The sequence below is a fragment of the Orycteropus afer genome, unplaced genomic scaffold, assembly GCF_000298275.1.
Source record: "Orycteropus afer afer isolate SDZICR_OR568_19922 unplaced genomic scaffold, OryAfe1.0 scaffold00291, whole genome shotgun sequence".
In the NCBI taxonomy this organism is placed as follows: domain Eukaryota; kingdom Metazoa; phylum Chordata; class Mammalia; order Tubulidentata; family Orycteropodidae; genus Orycteropus; species Orycteropus afer.
Genome location: NW_006921878.1, coordinates 2,273,109 through 2,286,916, shown reverse-complemented (window position 1 = coordinate 2,286,916; position 13,808 = coordinate 2,273,109). Strand labels below are relative to the sequence as shown.

At 53.8% G+C, this 13,808-nt stretch overlaps 1 protein-coding gene across 1 annotated transcript in view; it reads left to right on the top strand.

The window, feature by feature from the left end:
* The first annotated feature begins 9,674 nt into the window (after nt 1–9,674).
* Nucleotides 9,675–13,808, top strand: part of MFSD12 (major facilitator superfamily domain containing 12) — an 11,621-nt gene continuing 7,487 nt past the window's right edge. The window contains exons 1-3 of the mRNA XM_007951087.1: nt 9,675–9,966; nt 10,356–10,454; nt 10,938–11,100. Of these exons, the coding sequence (XP_007949278.1) occupies nt 9,675–9,966; nt 10,356–10,454; nt 10,938–11,100 (554 nt within the window). The remainder of the gene's footprint in view (nt 9,967–10,355; nt 10,455–10,937; nt 11,101–13,808) is intronic.

The following is a 13,808-nucleotide window of genomic DNA, read 5'->3' as shown; positions in this document are numbered from 1 at the left end:
CTACAGTCTGCAGTATGGATTACACCTCAATATAAAGAGAACAAAAATCTTCACAACAGGACCAATAAGTAGCATCATGATAAATGGAGAAAAGATTGAAGTTGTCAAAGACTTCATATTACTTGGATCCACATTCAACACCCACGGAAGCAGCAGTCAGGAAATCGGATGATGTAGTGCATTGGGCAAGTCTGCTGTAAAGACCTCTTTAAAATCTTGAAGAGCAAAGATGTCTTCTTGAAGACTAAAGTGTGCCTAACCCAAGCCATGGTATTTTTAGTCACCTCATATACATGCGATAGCTGGACAATGAATAAGGAAGACCGAAGAAGAGTTGAGCTTTTGAGTTGTGGTGTTGGTGAAGAATGCTGAAAGTACCATGGACCGCCAGAAAAAGGACCAATCTATTGTTCTGGTTACCATGCTGCTCTAACAGAAAAATACCACAAATGGGATGGCTTGAACAATAGGAGTTTATTCTCTTACAGTTTAGGAGGCTAGAAGTCCGAGTTCAAAATGCCTGCTGTAGGGGCTGGGTAAAAGCACCTTGACCTTGGGCTTCAGCTCCACTGAAGCCGGAGGCTTTTCTTAACTCAGACAGGTGCTGGCTGCTGAGGCTGGCAAACCCAAGGTTGACAAGAGTAAAATGGCACAGTCTATTTTACTTATCAAATCACACAAACCGAAAAAAAAAAAAAAAAAAAAAAACACCTCAGCAGGCCACTAATTCAAGTCCATCAACAGTCCCAAGATTGGCAGACAGAATGGCAGGCTGCTGAATGACAACTCGGCTGCATGCAGGGCTCAAGCCAAAAGCTGCAGACCATTCCCAAAGCTGCTCCTTATGCACAGGAAGCAGACCACATCCCTAAGGCAGCTACTCAGCTGCTCACAGTAGATTCCACCATGGAGTTGATTACCAGTCTCATCATGGGAAATATATCCAACTGCCCAGCCACGCAACCAGGCCCAGCCAAGTTGACACACAGACTAAACTACCACATCTGTCCTGGAAGAAGTGGAGTCAGAATGCTCTGTAGAAGCAAGAATGGCCAGACTTTGTCTCACCTACTTTGGTCATGTTGTCAGAAGGGACCATTCCCTGGAGAAGGATGTCATGCTTGGTAAGGTGGAGGATCAGCAAAGAAGGGGAAGGCCCTCAACTAGATGGATTGACACATGGCTGCAACAATGGGCTCAGGCATAGCAGGGATCATGAGGCTGGACAGTGTTTCGTTCTATTGGGGTCGCTATGAGTCAGAGCTGAGCTGGCACCTAACAACAACAACAACAATCCTTACAAAAGCAAAGCCCAAACCAAACCCACTCTGTCCAGTCGAGTCTAACTCACAGCGCCCCTAGAGGACAGAGTGGGACTGCACCACAGGGTTTCCAAGGCTGTCAATCTTTACGGAAGCAAAGCCCAAACCAAACCCACTGCTGTCCCGCCGATTTGACTCACAGAGCCCCTAGAGGGCAGAGTGGAACTGCACCATAGGGTGTGACAGCAACAGATCTTTACGGAAGCTGATTGCAGAGTAGTTGGTGGGTTCAAATCACGAGCGTCTTTCGGTTTGCAGCCACTGTGCCACCAGGGCTCCTTCAGGTTGCAGAGTCCCATTTACAGTATGAATGGAGGTTTGGCACCTTACCTCTGCCATCAGGAGTCAGGGTGCAGTTGATGCTTGTGTGCTACTGTGAGGCTGAACAAGTTTCAGCGGCGCTGCCAGACTCCACCAGACTGGGAAGACAGGCCTGGCGATCCGCTTCCAACAGTCAGCCACTGAAAACCCTGTGGACCTCAACCCACCACGAGGACGGCGCAGGACCAGGCGGTGTTTCCTTCCCTTGTTCTTAGGGTCGCGCTGACTCAGGGCCTGACTGACAGCTAACAACACTCTCACCCCTATTTTACAGAGTGGAAGACTGAGGCTTGGTGACTTGCTCAAGACTGCTGGAGTTGATCCAGGCCGTTTCTCCCCCTCCCCACGTGCTGCTGCCCACGCCCCAGCTACCCTTGCTCTAAGGAAGTTCCCCTGGAACCTCAGAAACTTGCCCCCTCGCTCAACCTGGACCTCATCAGAGACTATCAAAGTCCGCCCGGTGGTTGACCCCTCTGTGGCTGCACTCAGCCATCAGGACACCTGATCCCCAGCCAGGGGGAAGGGGGACGCCGGCCTGGCGTCGGGGGCAGCTGGAGACGCTCTGGAGACATCAAAGGCTGCCAAGATCTCTCTTGATCCCAAGCCGATCTGTCTCCTCACCCATCCTCCCCCTCGGGCTGGGTATTGATCTCTGTCCTGGCAGCCCCCATCCTTGACAGGGCCTTCTCTGATGTTCACACCCAATCCAACCCCCTAGTTGGGGCACATGTCCCCTCCAGAGGTTCCCCCACCCTGTGCTGCAGAGGCAATGTGCTACAAATAAACCAGTGTTCCCTGACTGAGCACCACCCTCTCTCTGAACCCCACGATGGCTCCTCAGTGACCTCAGGGTGTAGGTGTTAGGGGTTATGAGGTCAGTTCTGACTCACAGGGACCCTGTGTACAACAGAAGGAAAGGCTGCCCGGTCCTGTGCCAGCCTCACAGTCGCTGCTGTGCCTGAACCCGCCGTGGCAGCCGCTGTGGCAGTCCATCATGGAGGGCCTTCCCCTTCTCTCCGACCCTCTACTTTAAGCATGATGTCCTTCGGGCCTGGTCCCTCCTGACACCATGTCCACAGTACGGGAGGCAAAGTCTCACCCTCCCAGCTTGGGAAGCATTCTGGGTGCGCTTTATCCGGGCCGGATTGGTTCGTTCTTCGGGCAGCCCGTGGTACTCTCAGTATTCTTCACCAGCACCACAATGCAAAGGCATCAACTGTTCCTTGATCTCCCTTATACATTGTCCAGCTCTCACAGAGCAAAGTCTTGGTATTCAGTCCCCGCTTCTTGGTCTGACTCCTTCAGCCCCAACCACACAGACATGAAGCGTGTGTCCGCATCTCCCCACTCAGACTAGGGTCTTCAGAGGAGGCTCCTTTGGGATCCCAGCATTGCTCGGCATGAGGCTAGACCCACTGAACAAACATGAACAAAGGGATGGGTGAGCGAAGGCAACTCAAGGAGCAGCTGGACTCCAGGGTGGCAGGGGCAGGGGCAGTCTCATTCCTACTTTCCCCATGGCACTGGGGTAAGGAAATGTCCAATACAACATGACTCCAGAGATGGGGGTGATCTGGCAAATGCCCCCCACCCCGTCCCACTAGACTTGCCTCAAGGGGCTGCCGGGCTTGTCCCATGGCATCTTGACCGACAAAAGAGGCTGATAAAGGGATGAACACCAGGCCACCTTGTCCCATACTGTTCTGGTTCCTAGTGCTGCTCTAACAAGAATATACCACCAATGGGATGGCCTTAACAAACAGGAGTCGATTCTTACAATTTGAAGGCTTTAAGTCTAAGTTCAAAGTGCCAGGCTCTAGGGGATGGGTTAAATCCCCTCAGCCTTGGGGTCCAGCTCTGCCTCCTGCTCCTGGCCCACTGGAGCTAGAGGCGTTTCTTCACTCAGGCAGCTACTGGCTGCTGAGGCTCACAAACCCAAGGTTGACAAGTCAAAAGGCACAGTCCCAATGTTACCAAACCACACAGCAGGCCATTACTTCCAGTCCATTTAAGTCCCAAGGTCGGCAGAGCATGGCAGGCTGCTGAGCAACAACACAGCTACATGCAGGGTCCAAGCATGCCATAGGCTAGAGACCATTCCCAAGGCTTTTGCTTATATACGGGAAGCAGACCACAGCCCTAAGGCAGCTACTCAGCTGTTCCCAGTAGATTCCACCATGAAGTTGATTAGCAGTCTCATCATGGGGAATACTACATCCAGCCGCCCAGCCACTCAGCCAGGCCCAGCCAAGCTGACACACAAACTGAACGACCACAGGTACCTTCAAGTCAGCCCTTGTCTGGCAGTCCATCAGTAACTCAAGGTTAGTGGAGGTCACGCAGAGCTGAGTTTGAATCCTGAGTCTTCTTCCTGTTAGCCGTGTGCAAGAGGCCTCGTCTGAGCCTCCCTTCTGCAAAGATGCGGACCAAGTGGTGTAAGCTGTCCTGGTCTTGGGGCTGTCGGGGATGAAAGGCAGTGAAGAATATAAATAAAAATCTTAAACCAAAAAGAGAAACAAACCCATTGCCATCAAGGGAGCTCTGGTGGCATAGTGCCTAAGGCACTTGACTGCTAACCAGAAGGCTAGTGGTTCAAACCTACCAACCACTCCTCAGAAGGAAGGTTGGGCAATCTACTTCCATAGAAGAGCTCTGTGGCATAATGCCTAAGGCATTTGACTGCTAACCAGAGGCTGGTGGTTCAAACCCACCAGGCACTCCTCGGAAGGAAGACTGGGCAATCTACTTCCATAGTGATACCGCCTCGGAAACCTAAGGAGGGGTCACTATGAGTTGGGTCAGACTCCACGGCAGTGAGTTTGTTGTTTTTTTTTTTTTACGCCATCAAGTTGAGTCTGACTCCTAGAGACTTCCATTGGGTTTCCAAGGCTGTAAATCTTTATGGAAGTAGATTACCCCATCTTTCTCCCATGGAGCACCTGGTGAGTTTGAGCCGCCAATCTTCTGGTTAGCAGCCAAATGCCCTTACCCATTGTGCCTCCAGAGATCCTTAATAAAAAACGTGGGCTGACATTTTTAAGCCACCACCTATCTGTCAATTTGTTGTGCTGTGGTGGCTTGCATGTTACTGTGAGGCTGGAGGCTATGCCCCTGATATTCAAATACCAGCAGGGTTTTGAAATTCTTCTGTCAAAATTTGTAGAGATTTACAGGTTTCAGTGGAGTTTCCAGACAAGGACAGACTAGGAAGAGGGACCTACTTTTGCAAAAAAGACTTCATCTCCTGCACTTTGGGCATGTTGTCTGGAGGGACCAGGCCCCAGAGAAGGACATCACGCTTGGTAAAGGAGAGGGTCTACAAAAAAGAGGAAGGCCCTTGTCTTAGCTCTCTAGTGCTGCAATAACAGAAATACCACAAGCGAGTGGCTTTAACAAACAGGAATGTCTTGTCTCACACGGTGGGAGGTCAGAAGTCTGAACTCAGGGCACCAGCTGCAGAGAAAAGCTTTCTCCCTCTTGGCTCTGGGGGAAGGTCCTTGTCTCCTTTCAACATCTGTGGTCCTGGTGTCCCTTGGAGGTCTCCATGTGTCGTGTAAGATCAAAGAGGATACAGGCCACACCCCAGGGATCAGGGCTGTGACCCACCTAAGGTCATGACTTAAGTAAGGGAGATGCATCCCTGTGGCCTCAGACACAGCAATGACTGTGAGGTTGGAGCAGGACTGGGCAGTGTTTTGTCCTAGTGTACATGGGGTCGCACGCAGTGAGCGGGAACTGAATCGATGACCCCTAATAACAATGCCTAAGGTATTTGACTGCTAACCAGAAGGTTGGTGGTTCAAATCCACCCAGCTGCTCTGCAGAAGGAAAATGGGACAATCTACTTCTGTAAAGATATGCCACCTTGGAAACCCAAAGAGGGTCGCTAGGAGTCTGAATCGACTCGATGCCGGTGAGTTTTTTGAATAACGACAACAATTTTTAAAAATCATCTCTCAGTATCTGGTAATCTAAAAGGCGAGCCGGTAGGCAGGGAGAGAATTGTGGTTCTATCTCTCTTCATCCCTTTATCGCCACCACAGCGATAAGGTTTACCCCTTATCTCCCATCTTCCCCTGCTAGATTATCATGCCTGGGCCTCCGGCACCCTCGCCCACACGTTTTGTTTCTTATTGTGGCGAAAAGAAAATTCCGTTGCTGTCAATTCCAACTCACAGCCACCCTATGTGACAGGAGAACTGCTCCATAGGGTTTCCTACTGGTAGCATAGTGCCTAAGGCACTTGACTGCTAACCAGAAGCCTGGCGGTTCAAACCCAGTAGGCACTCCTTGGAAGGAAGACTGGGCAATCTACTTCTGTAGTGATACTGCCTCGGCAACCCAAGGAGGGGTCACTATGAGTCAGGGCCAGTCGACTTGATGGCACATAACAACAACAACAAGCTATACAGGAGCCGATCATGAGGCCTTCCTTCCTCAGAACACCTGGTGGGTCGAACCACCGACCTTTTGGTTAGCAGTTGAGCACTTAACCATTGTGCCACCAGGCCTGTTTGTGGTGAAACACCAAAACATTCACCAGCACAACTCCCACATTTACAATGGTGACCATAAAGGTATCACCTTTCTCAATGACCTTTCTCCAAGTATCCCACCATCATTAACATAACTCAATGCCCACCCCCAAAACTAAAGCTCCCCTGCCCCCTCCCACCTCCAGTAGCTACAATAATTTTTTTTTTTATATTTGCTTACTTCATATGAGTGAGATCATCCAGTATTTGTCATTTTGTGACTGACTTATTTCACCCCGTCCCATGTTTTCAAAACAGCTTTGGTGGCATAGAGGTGAAAGCATTTCGCTGCTAAGAGGGGAAAGACCAGACAGTTGGCCTCGGTGAAGACTACCCTGTGGTGCAGTTCCACTCTGTCCTCTGGGGGCGCTGTGAGTCGGAATTGACACAATGGCAGTGGGTGTGGTCTTGGTTTGGATGTTTTCAAAGGTTCTTCTATGTGGTGATGAGCAACAGGACTGAATAATCCTGCGTCATCTGTTTTTAATAGGAGTCCTTGGTGGGGCAAAAGGTGAGCCCATTTGACTGCTCACTGAAAGGCTGCAGGTTCCAGTCCACCCAGAGAGGCACCTCAGAAGAAGGGCTGGTGCTCTACTTTCAAACACTCAGCCACCGCAAACCCTATGGACACAGTCCTATTCTGACCCACATAGGGCACCATGAGTCAGAGCGACTCAACAGCAACCACTTTAAAAAAAAAAGTGATTTGAGAGCAGTGTTAGGTTCCCACAAAAACGGAGCTGACAGAAGAGTTTCCCAATGCCCCGCCCCCACCCACAGGTCCTCCTGTTATTAACCCTTGCATTCCTGTCCTCTTGTTATAACTGATGAACCGACAGTGCCAGATCATTTTAACCTCAGGCCCATAGTCCACACGAGAGCTCACTCTCACTCTTGGTGTTGTCCAGGTTTGGACAAATGGTAATGCCACGCGTCCACTGCAGGTCCCTGCACAGCCCTACAATTGCCCTGTGCCCCCCATCCACCTCTCCTCTCCTCCCCTCCCCGTGGACCCCTGGCAACAGCACATCTTCTCACTGTCTCTAGAGAATGTCACCCAGTTGGATCACACAGTTGTACTCTTTCGGGTTTCGCACTCATTTTCAGACTCCTTTGTATAAAAGAGTGGGTGCTGGGATGGGTGGTTCGCATCAGTGTAGGGGTCTGGGCTGTGCACCCCATGGGCTGCCTGAGCCTCAGGTTTCAGAGAGGGTCCCTGTCTGTTTCCTAGTTGTAGTGTGTTTCTGATTCTCTTTCCATATTTCCACTGTTCAGTTATTGGATGGATGTTGTTGTTGTTATGTGCCATTGAGTCGGACCTGACTCATAGTGACCGCTCCCTGGGTTTCCAACGCAGTATCACTACGGAAATAGATTGCCCCGTCTTCCTTCTGAGGAGTGGCTGGTGGATTTGAACTGCGAGCCTTCTGGTTAGCAGTCAAGTGCCTTAGGCACTACTCTACCAGAGCTCCCATTGGACAGATAGGAAGTGAAATCCTATAACATGCTGGGCATTGCTGGAGTCAACACAGACCCAGTCCCCACCCTCACAGGGCTCACAGTTCAGTGGGGGAGACACACACTGTTCAGTTACCACCGCTGGGGGGTAGGGCGGAGCAGACATCAGGGCTGTGATGGGGCCCCTCCAGGGTGATAGCTGATGTGGAAGGAGGGCCTGCTCAGAGCTCCTGCACTTACATAAGGGGGCCTGGGGCTGCAATGGTTAAGTGCTTGGCTGAAAACTGAAAGGCTGAAGGTTCGAACCCATCAGCCAGCAGCTCTGCGAGAGAAAGACGTAGCCGTCTGTGTCCATAAAGATTACAGCCTTCCATAAAGATTGGAAATCCGACAGGGCAGTTTTACTTTGACATTATGAGTTGAAGTCACTGTGAGTTGAAATCTTCGCAAAGGCATACATTATACCCATTTTAGTGCTGGTGAAACTGAGGCCCTACGAAGTTAAGGCACTTGTCTCAGATGGAACCGCTAGGAGAGTGTGGGACTGGATCAGGACCCTGTAAGTCTGGTTCCAGAGCACAAGATTTGACAGCCAGAGAGAGATAGGAGTTGAACATTTCCCCGAGGCAGATACACTCCTTGGAAAGAACAATCATGGGAGAAAGAAGGGCTGTTTATGAACAGGGAGAAAGCTCAGGGGACAGGGGTGCATGGAGGGATGGACATAGGTAAGAGGTGACTGTAGGGAGGAAGTGGGAGGGGAGCTGTTGCACTGTGGTGAACTGTGGTCAATGTTATGACACAAAGTGTATGTGAACTGCTGTATGGAAAGTGAATTTGCTCTGTAAATTTTCACCCAAATCACAATTAAAAAAAAAAAAAGATTTGAAAGCCAGGGGTGGAGGGGGCGTGGAGAGGGCACTGGGCCCCGCCCCTTGTAGGAACCTGAAACCGCTGGGTCTGGTGACCCAGAAGGGGGAGGGAAGTTAGAGGAGAACAGGAAGGGGTCCAGAACATGCCTCACAACCTTGTGCATCTGACTCACTGTGTGCCCTTGAGTAACTCGCTTCCCCTCTCTGGGCTTGTATCTGGGCTTGAATGGGAGTGAGAAGGGGCGCGGCCTTTAGAAGCTGCGGCCAAGCTGGGATGAAGTCATCCACGTGGAGCGCCTGGCACCTCCAACGCTCATTAAATGCCGACTGCTGTTATTATAATCATTATTACATTATTATCATTAGTATTAATTAATTGGTACTAATTCTGCCTCGGCGCCCCACTGGGTCTCCCAACTCTGACCCCCCACCCCAACCAACTGCTCTGCCACCCTGTCCTACCCTCTCCGGCTAGCCTCGGGCTTCAGAAAGCTGCAGGCGGGCTGGAGCGGGACGGGCCTGGAGCCGGAGGTCTGAGTTGGGATTCCTCTGGCGTCGCTCCCGCCTTGGATCTCCAAAGAACCAAACTCACTGCTATCGAATCGATTCCGACTCATAGCGACTCCATTGGTTTCCCAAGGCTGTAAATCTTTACAAAAGCAGACTGCACCATCTTTCTTTCGCGGAGCTGCTTGTGGTCATGAACTAATCTTTTGGTTACCAAACGGCTTAACCACTACACCACCAGAGCTCCTTCACCGGCATCAGGAGACCCTCAAACCCCACTCTCAAAAGCGGGCACTAGGACCCCGCGATCCCGCTGGCGCTGTGGTGGAGGCCACACCTCCTTCCTTGCTGATTGGCTCGAGGGCCCCTGCTCGCGGCCCCGATTGGTGGGAAGCGGCCGCCGCTCCCGGGATTTCCAGCTGCCGCCGCGCCCAGCCGGCGTTGCCGTCACCCTGCCAGCAGGCTGCGGGGTCGCAGGGTCGGCGGACCAGCGGAGAAGCTTCTGCCAGTAGCCGGCCCGCTGTGGGCCCTTGGCAGAGTGGCCAGCCTTCCCCTAGGGCTCCTCGGCAGCTGTTAGACGGCCCGGGTCGGTGGTCCCCTCCGCAGAGCCTGGGGCTGGCTGGTCGTCAGGGCGCGGCGCACGCGGTGAACCCGGCGTCATGGGTCCCGGGCCCCCAGCGGCGGCGGCGTCCCCGCGGGCACTGTCCCTGGTCGCGCGGCTCAGCTACGCCGTGGGCCACTTCCTCAACGACCTGTGCGCGTCCATGTGGTTCACCTACCTGCTGCTCTACCTGCACTCGGTGCGCGCCTACAGCTCGCGTGGCGCCGGCCTGCTGCTGCTGCTCGGCCAGGTAGCCGACGGGCTGTGTACGCCCCTCGTGGGCTACGAGGCCGACCGCGCCGGCGGCCGCTGCGCCCGCTACGGCCCGCGCAAGGCCTGGCACCTGGTCGGTAAGCGCCCCGGCCCGCGTGGGCCCAGCCTCTCCCGCCTGTCTGTCCGATCGGCCAGCCCCTCTGTCAGTCCCAACCCTGACACACCCCTGTCTGTCTCTTCCAGCGCTCCTTCTGTCTGTCTGCCGATGGCCAGAGCCTCCTCGCTCTGTCAGTCAGTCCATGGCCTGAGTCTGTCTCCTCTGTCTGCCTTTTGAGTGTTGTCTGACCTGTAGAAACCTCCATCTACCCCCTGCCTGACCTCCCAGTGCTGTTTCACTATGTCTGTCTGTCTGACTCGGGGCACTCTGAGCTGACTGCCCAGTGCCTCTGTCAGTCTGTCTGGTGTGGCCTGACTTCTCCTGTCAGATGGTTACCAGAGCCCCCTCTGTCTGTCTGTTCTTCCAGAGCGTCTCCCTACATCTTCTACCCCATCTCCAGCCGCCTGTTTCTTTTGGGGGGTGTGGTGGTTAAGGGTGCTGCCTGGGAAGCTGAGATTCAGGGGACAGGTGAGACAGAAAGGTCTGGTGTTTGTAACCTTCTCTTGCCTCCTACCTGTCTGCCTGACCCGGCATGGGAGTGATCATAATGGGGGCCCTTGTGTCCTGGGAAGCCTCCCTGGTGGCCTAGTGGATAAGGCATCTGGCTGCTAACCAGAAAGTCAGCGGTTCAAACCCACCAGCCGCTCTGCGGAAGGAAGATGGGGCCACCTAAAGATTTATGGCCTCTAAAACCCAGTGGGGGTTGCTATGAGTCAGAATTAACTCAGTGGTGGTGAGTTTGGTTTTTTGGTTTGGTTGTGTCCTGGGGGAGTGGCTCAGACTAGAGGGCTGGTGGGAGGGTGGGAAGCCAGTCTCTGGGGCCAGGGTGTCCTGTCCCCCGGTGCATACTGATAAGGCCGCAAGGCCCGCCTCCCAGTGTGCCCTGCTCTCCCCACCCCAGCCCTGGGCCTGGAGATTAGCCCCGGCCACTCGCCTGCTGTTCTTCCCGAGTCCAGCACCGCCACATCCTGGCATCTGAGGCGCCTCTGGCATTCAGGATCCCGGGCCAGACATCCTGCCCACTCTCAGAATTCCAGGCCGCCCATGCCTTCTTGCCCTCAGGGGCAAGGACCGAGAGGGCGCCCTTTGACCCGAGCCCTCCTGAGAGTGCTTTGTGAGATACAGCAGCTTTCTGGGGCCCAAGGCTGGCCAGCCGTGCAACCGAAGCCTGGGGGCCAGATTTTCAGGTTTCTGAGGACACGCAGTCCACTCCTGGGTCACTTTGGGCCAAGGCAGCCAGGGAGAGGCAGGGGGCTCGGGCCTGAGGAACTTCCTCATCTAGAAAGTGGACGCTTGAGCCCGCCCCTCCTCCTTCCTCTTCAGGGTCTCAGATGCAGCTGTAGTCATCATAGTTGGGAAAACTCTGACAGGGAGCCCTGGTAGTGCACGTGGTTAAGTGCTCAGCTGAAAACTGAAAGGTCAGCAGTTCAAACCCACCCAGCGGTCTGCTCCCATAAAGACGACAGCCTAGGAAACTCTCTGGGACAGCTCTCTTTTGCCACATGGGGGCGCCGTGAGTCTGAATCAGCTGGAGGGTACCTAGCAACAGCAAAGTCATCAACCAATAAAATAATCCCTGAGCTGAAGGGGGCAGGGTGGGGGCCTCTTTTGTGTGGGGTGGAGCCAGTCTGGGACCTTGTGGGCATGGGAATGGTGTCCCTGGCACCATCCATTTTCTGACCCAGAGAAGGAGCTCTGGTGGCATAGTGGTTAATGTTATTCAGCTGGTAACCAAAAGGTCAGTGGTTCGAACCCATCAGCTGCTCTGTGGGAGAAAGGTGTGGCAGTCGGCTTCCGTAAATATTTGTAGCCTTTTTGAGGCCCAGATAGGCAGTCATCTGCCAGGGCTGGTCCAGTCAGGCAGCCTGGCCCCACGAATGGTTAACCCAGCTGGCCGGGGGCACAGTTCCCTGAACAGAGTCCACCCCCAGGGGCTCAGGCTTCCCAAGAAACCCCTGCTCAGAGGGCCCCCGGTTCCAGAGAAACAAGGGTAGGTGTTAGTTTCACTTCCTGATCCCAGGACTGTGTGTGCAGCCCCAGAATCTGGTCAGTGAGGTCATCGCAGGGAGTCTGGAGGCCAACCAGCTGCCAGGCTTTCAGGGATTGGAAGAGAAAGACTCAAGGCCCGCCGCCAGCTGGCTTCTCAGCTCCATGGCTCACTCACTGGGCAGCCTCATCACCTCCTCTGAAAAATGGGGATAGTAACACCCACCCTCAGGGCTATCAGTGGAAGCTACTATCTTGGTAGTCACGCACTCACAAGATACTGATGTGCCTGGCCAGGATAGCATAGTGAGCCCTGAACCCACCCCACGGAGCCCGCAGTCTGGTCGGGGAGGCAGCCAGTAAGCAACCAAATAAACAGAATTGCTGGAATTGCTGTCATGCTGAGCCTAGAGCCTTTGCCCAGGGTGTGTGTGTGTGGAGATTGGGGCATGAGAGCTGACTTCCTGGAGGAAGCCAGGAGTCAGCAGGGAGGGCTTCTTTGAAGAGGTGATGTTTGAGCTGAGACCTAAAGGGTGAGGAGGAGCCTGCCTTGCTAAGTTATGGGGAGAGGGCATCTCAGGCAGTGAACAGCCTGTGCAAAGGCCCTGGGGCAGGAGTGAGCTAGGTGAGTTGGAGGAACAGAGTGATAGGATGGGGTGGGGGTGGAGAGAGGAGGAGGGGAGGGCAAGAAGGGGATGGAGCAGGTCGAGCACCTGGAGAGAGGGGCCTGACTTAGCTGTTGCTGTTCCTCAGCCTCGGTCCCCAGGGGCCAGGACAGCATCTGAGGGGGAGGCCAGCTTCTGAGCTGACCGGCCCAGCCCATTCCTCCCAGGCGTCCTGCTTCCTGGGACCACACTCTTGGTACCAGGATGGGGCAGGATGTTCGAGAATGACCATGTGGGGAGAACAAGACCTCCTTCCCATGGGTACAGATGGTGCCTGTGGTGTGCAGACCTCAGGCGGATCCCAGAAGGCCCTCCGGCCTGCTGTGCCTCAGTTTCTCCATCTGCCACCAAGGGGATAACCTCCAGGAGCCATGGGCTAGTGTGTGGAGGCCAGGTTCTTGTCCCCTCTGTCTCCCCTGGTCCTCTGTGCCTCATCATGACTCATGACCTCAGAGGGTCCCCGCCTGCTCTGGTCCTCGGCTGCCTATCTGACACAAGGAATGTGTACCCAGGAAACTCTAGATTGCTGTGTGGAAGCCTTGCCTATTTGTCCTGTTGGGTTGTGTGATGTCAAGAGAGACACGCCCCCCCCAAAAAAAATCTTTGTGCCTCGGTTTCCCCATCTGACACAAAGGTTGTTTTGATGTTGTTGGGTGCTGTCAAGTCAAGTCCCACTCACAGTGACCCCGTGTGATAGTACAGCTGCCCGTAGGGTGTCCCAGGCTGTCATCTTTACGAGAGCAGACTGCCAGTGCTTTCTTCTTTGGAGCTTTGGGGTGGTTTTGAACCGTCAACCTTTCCGTTAGCAGTTGAGTGCTTAACCATTGGGCAGCCAGGGCTTCTTGTACAAGGGCTGTGTATCCAACGTGTGGAGGGCTTGCTTCACTGCCCTGTTCAGCTGCATGATCTCAGAGGAACTTCAAAAAAGAAAAAAAAAAATCTCTCTGTGCCTTAGTTTCCCCATTTGTCACAGATGCCATATACCTGGGCAGGTAACGCCGGGATGCTGGCTCCTGCCCCATGGTGTGACTTTGAGGGGTGCCTGCGGTCCTTTCCGTGCCTCGGTTTCCCCCATCACACCCCAGGGAGTGTGGGAAGGCAGGGTCCCCACCTTCGGTGCCCCCAGGGGTGTGACACCCCGCCCCTGCCTCCTCACAGGTACTGTGTGTGT